General features: G+C 27.5%; 1 protein-coding gene across 1 annotated transcript in view; it reads right to left on the reverse strand.

The window, feature by feature from the left end:
- Positions 1-554, reverse strand: part of LOC106687429 (uncharacterized) — a gene marked incomplete at its 5' end in the record, with an annotated part of 40413 nt that extends 39859 nt beyond the window's left edge. Inside the window, 1 exon segment of the mRNA XM_067045046.1 lies at positions 396-554. Within this exon segment, the coding sequence (XP_066901147.1) occupies positions 396-554 (159 nt within the window).
- Positions 555-599: the final 45 nt, after the last annotated feature.

Here is a 599-nt window from a genome sequence, read left to right on the forward strand (position 1 = left end):
TGATAGTCTATTTATAATAATAGCTGTTAAATAATATAGCGTTCGTTAACTCGTGTAATACGGTCGAAAAATCATATTCACAATTTTTCATGATAGTATATATACACATATATATATAGAATATATCCATATTTCGGTAAGCGAAAGTAAAAATATAATCGATAAGGATATATTACCAATTTTCATGTTTGTTTTTTTCCTAAATACTAGTCAACTAGATATACTATAACTTTGACTCGTACAGCTTATTATACAATATTAGTGTAATAGAATTTATTACAAATTTTAATATTATTATTATGAAGTTATTTTATAACATTTACTGAAAAAAAAAATATTGTTCTTTAAAAAAATCAAATAACTCTGCTATTGCAATGCACTCTCTTAATACTTACTGTAATCCCATCATTGACATAAACTTCTGTTGTGGCGTTGGTCGAGAAGACGTATTTGGAACGGCTCACCTTGCGAATCTTCGTGCTTGTCGAGTAAATTTGGTTAGTTCCTTTTTCTTCGCATTGATCGAGCTGGTGCAATAAGATTCGAAAAGGTCCCTGTACAAAAAAATAATTTATTTATATATATGTATACTTTGTGTA

The sequence above is a fragment of the Halyomorpha halys genome, unplaced genomic scaffold (genome assembly GCF_000696795.3).
Source record: "Halyomorpha halys isolate HHAL.00 unplaced genomic scaffold, Hhal_1.1 Scaffold963.1, whole genome shotgun sequence".
Taxonomy (NCBI): Eukaryota; Metazoa; Arthropoda; class Insecta; order Hemiptera; family Pentatomidae; genus Halyomorpha; species Halyomorpha halys.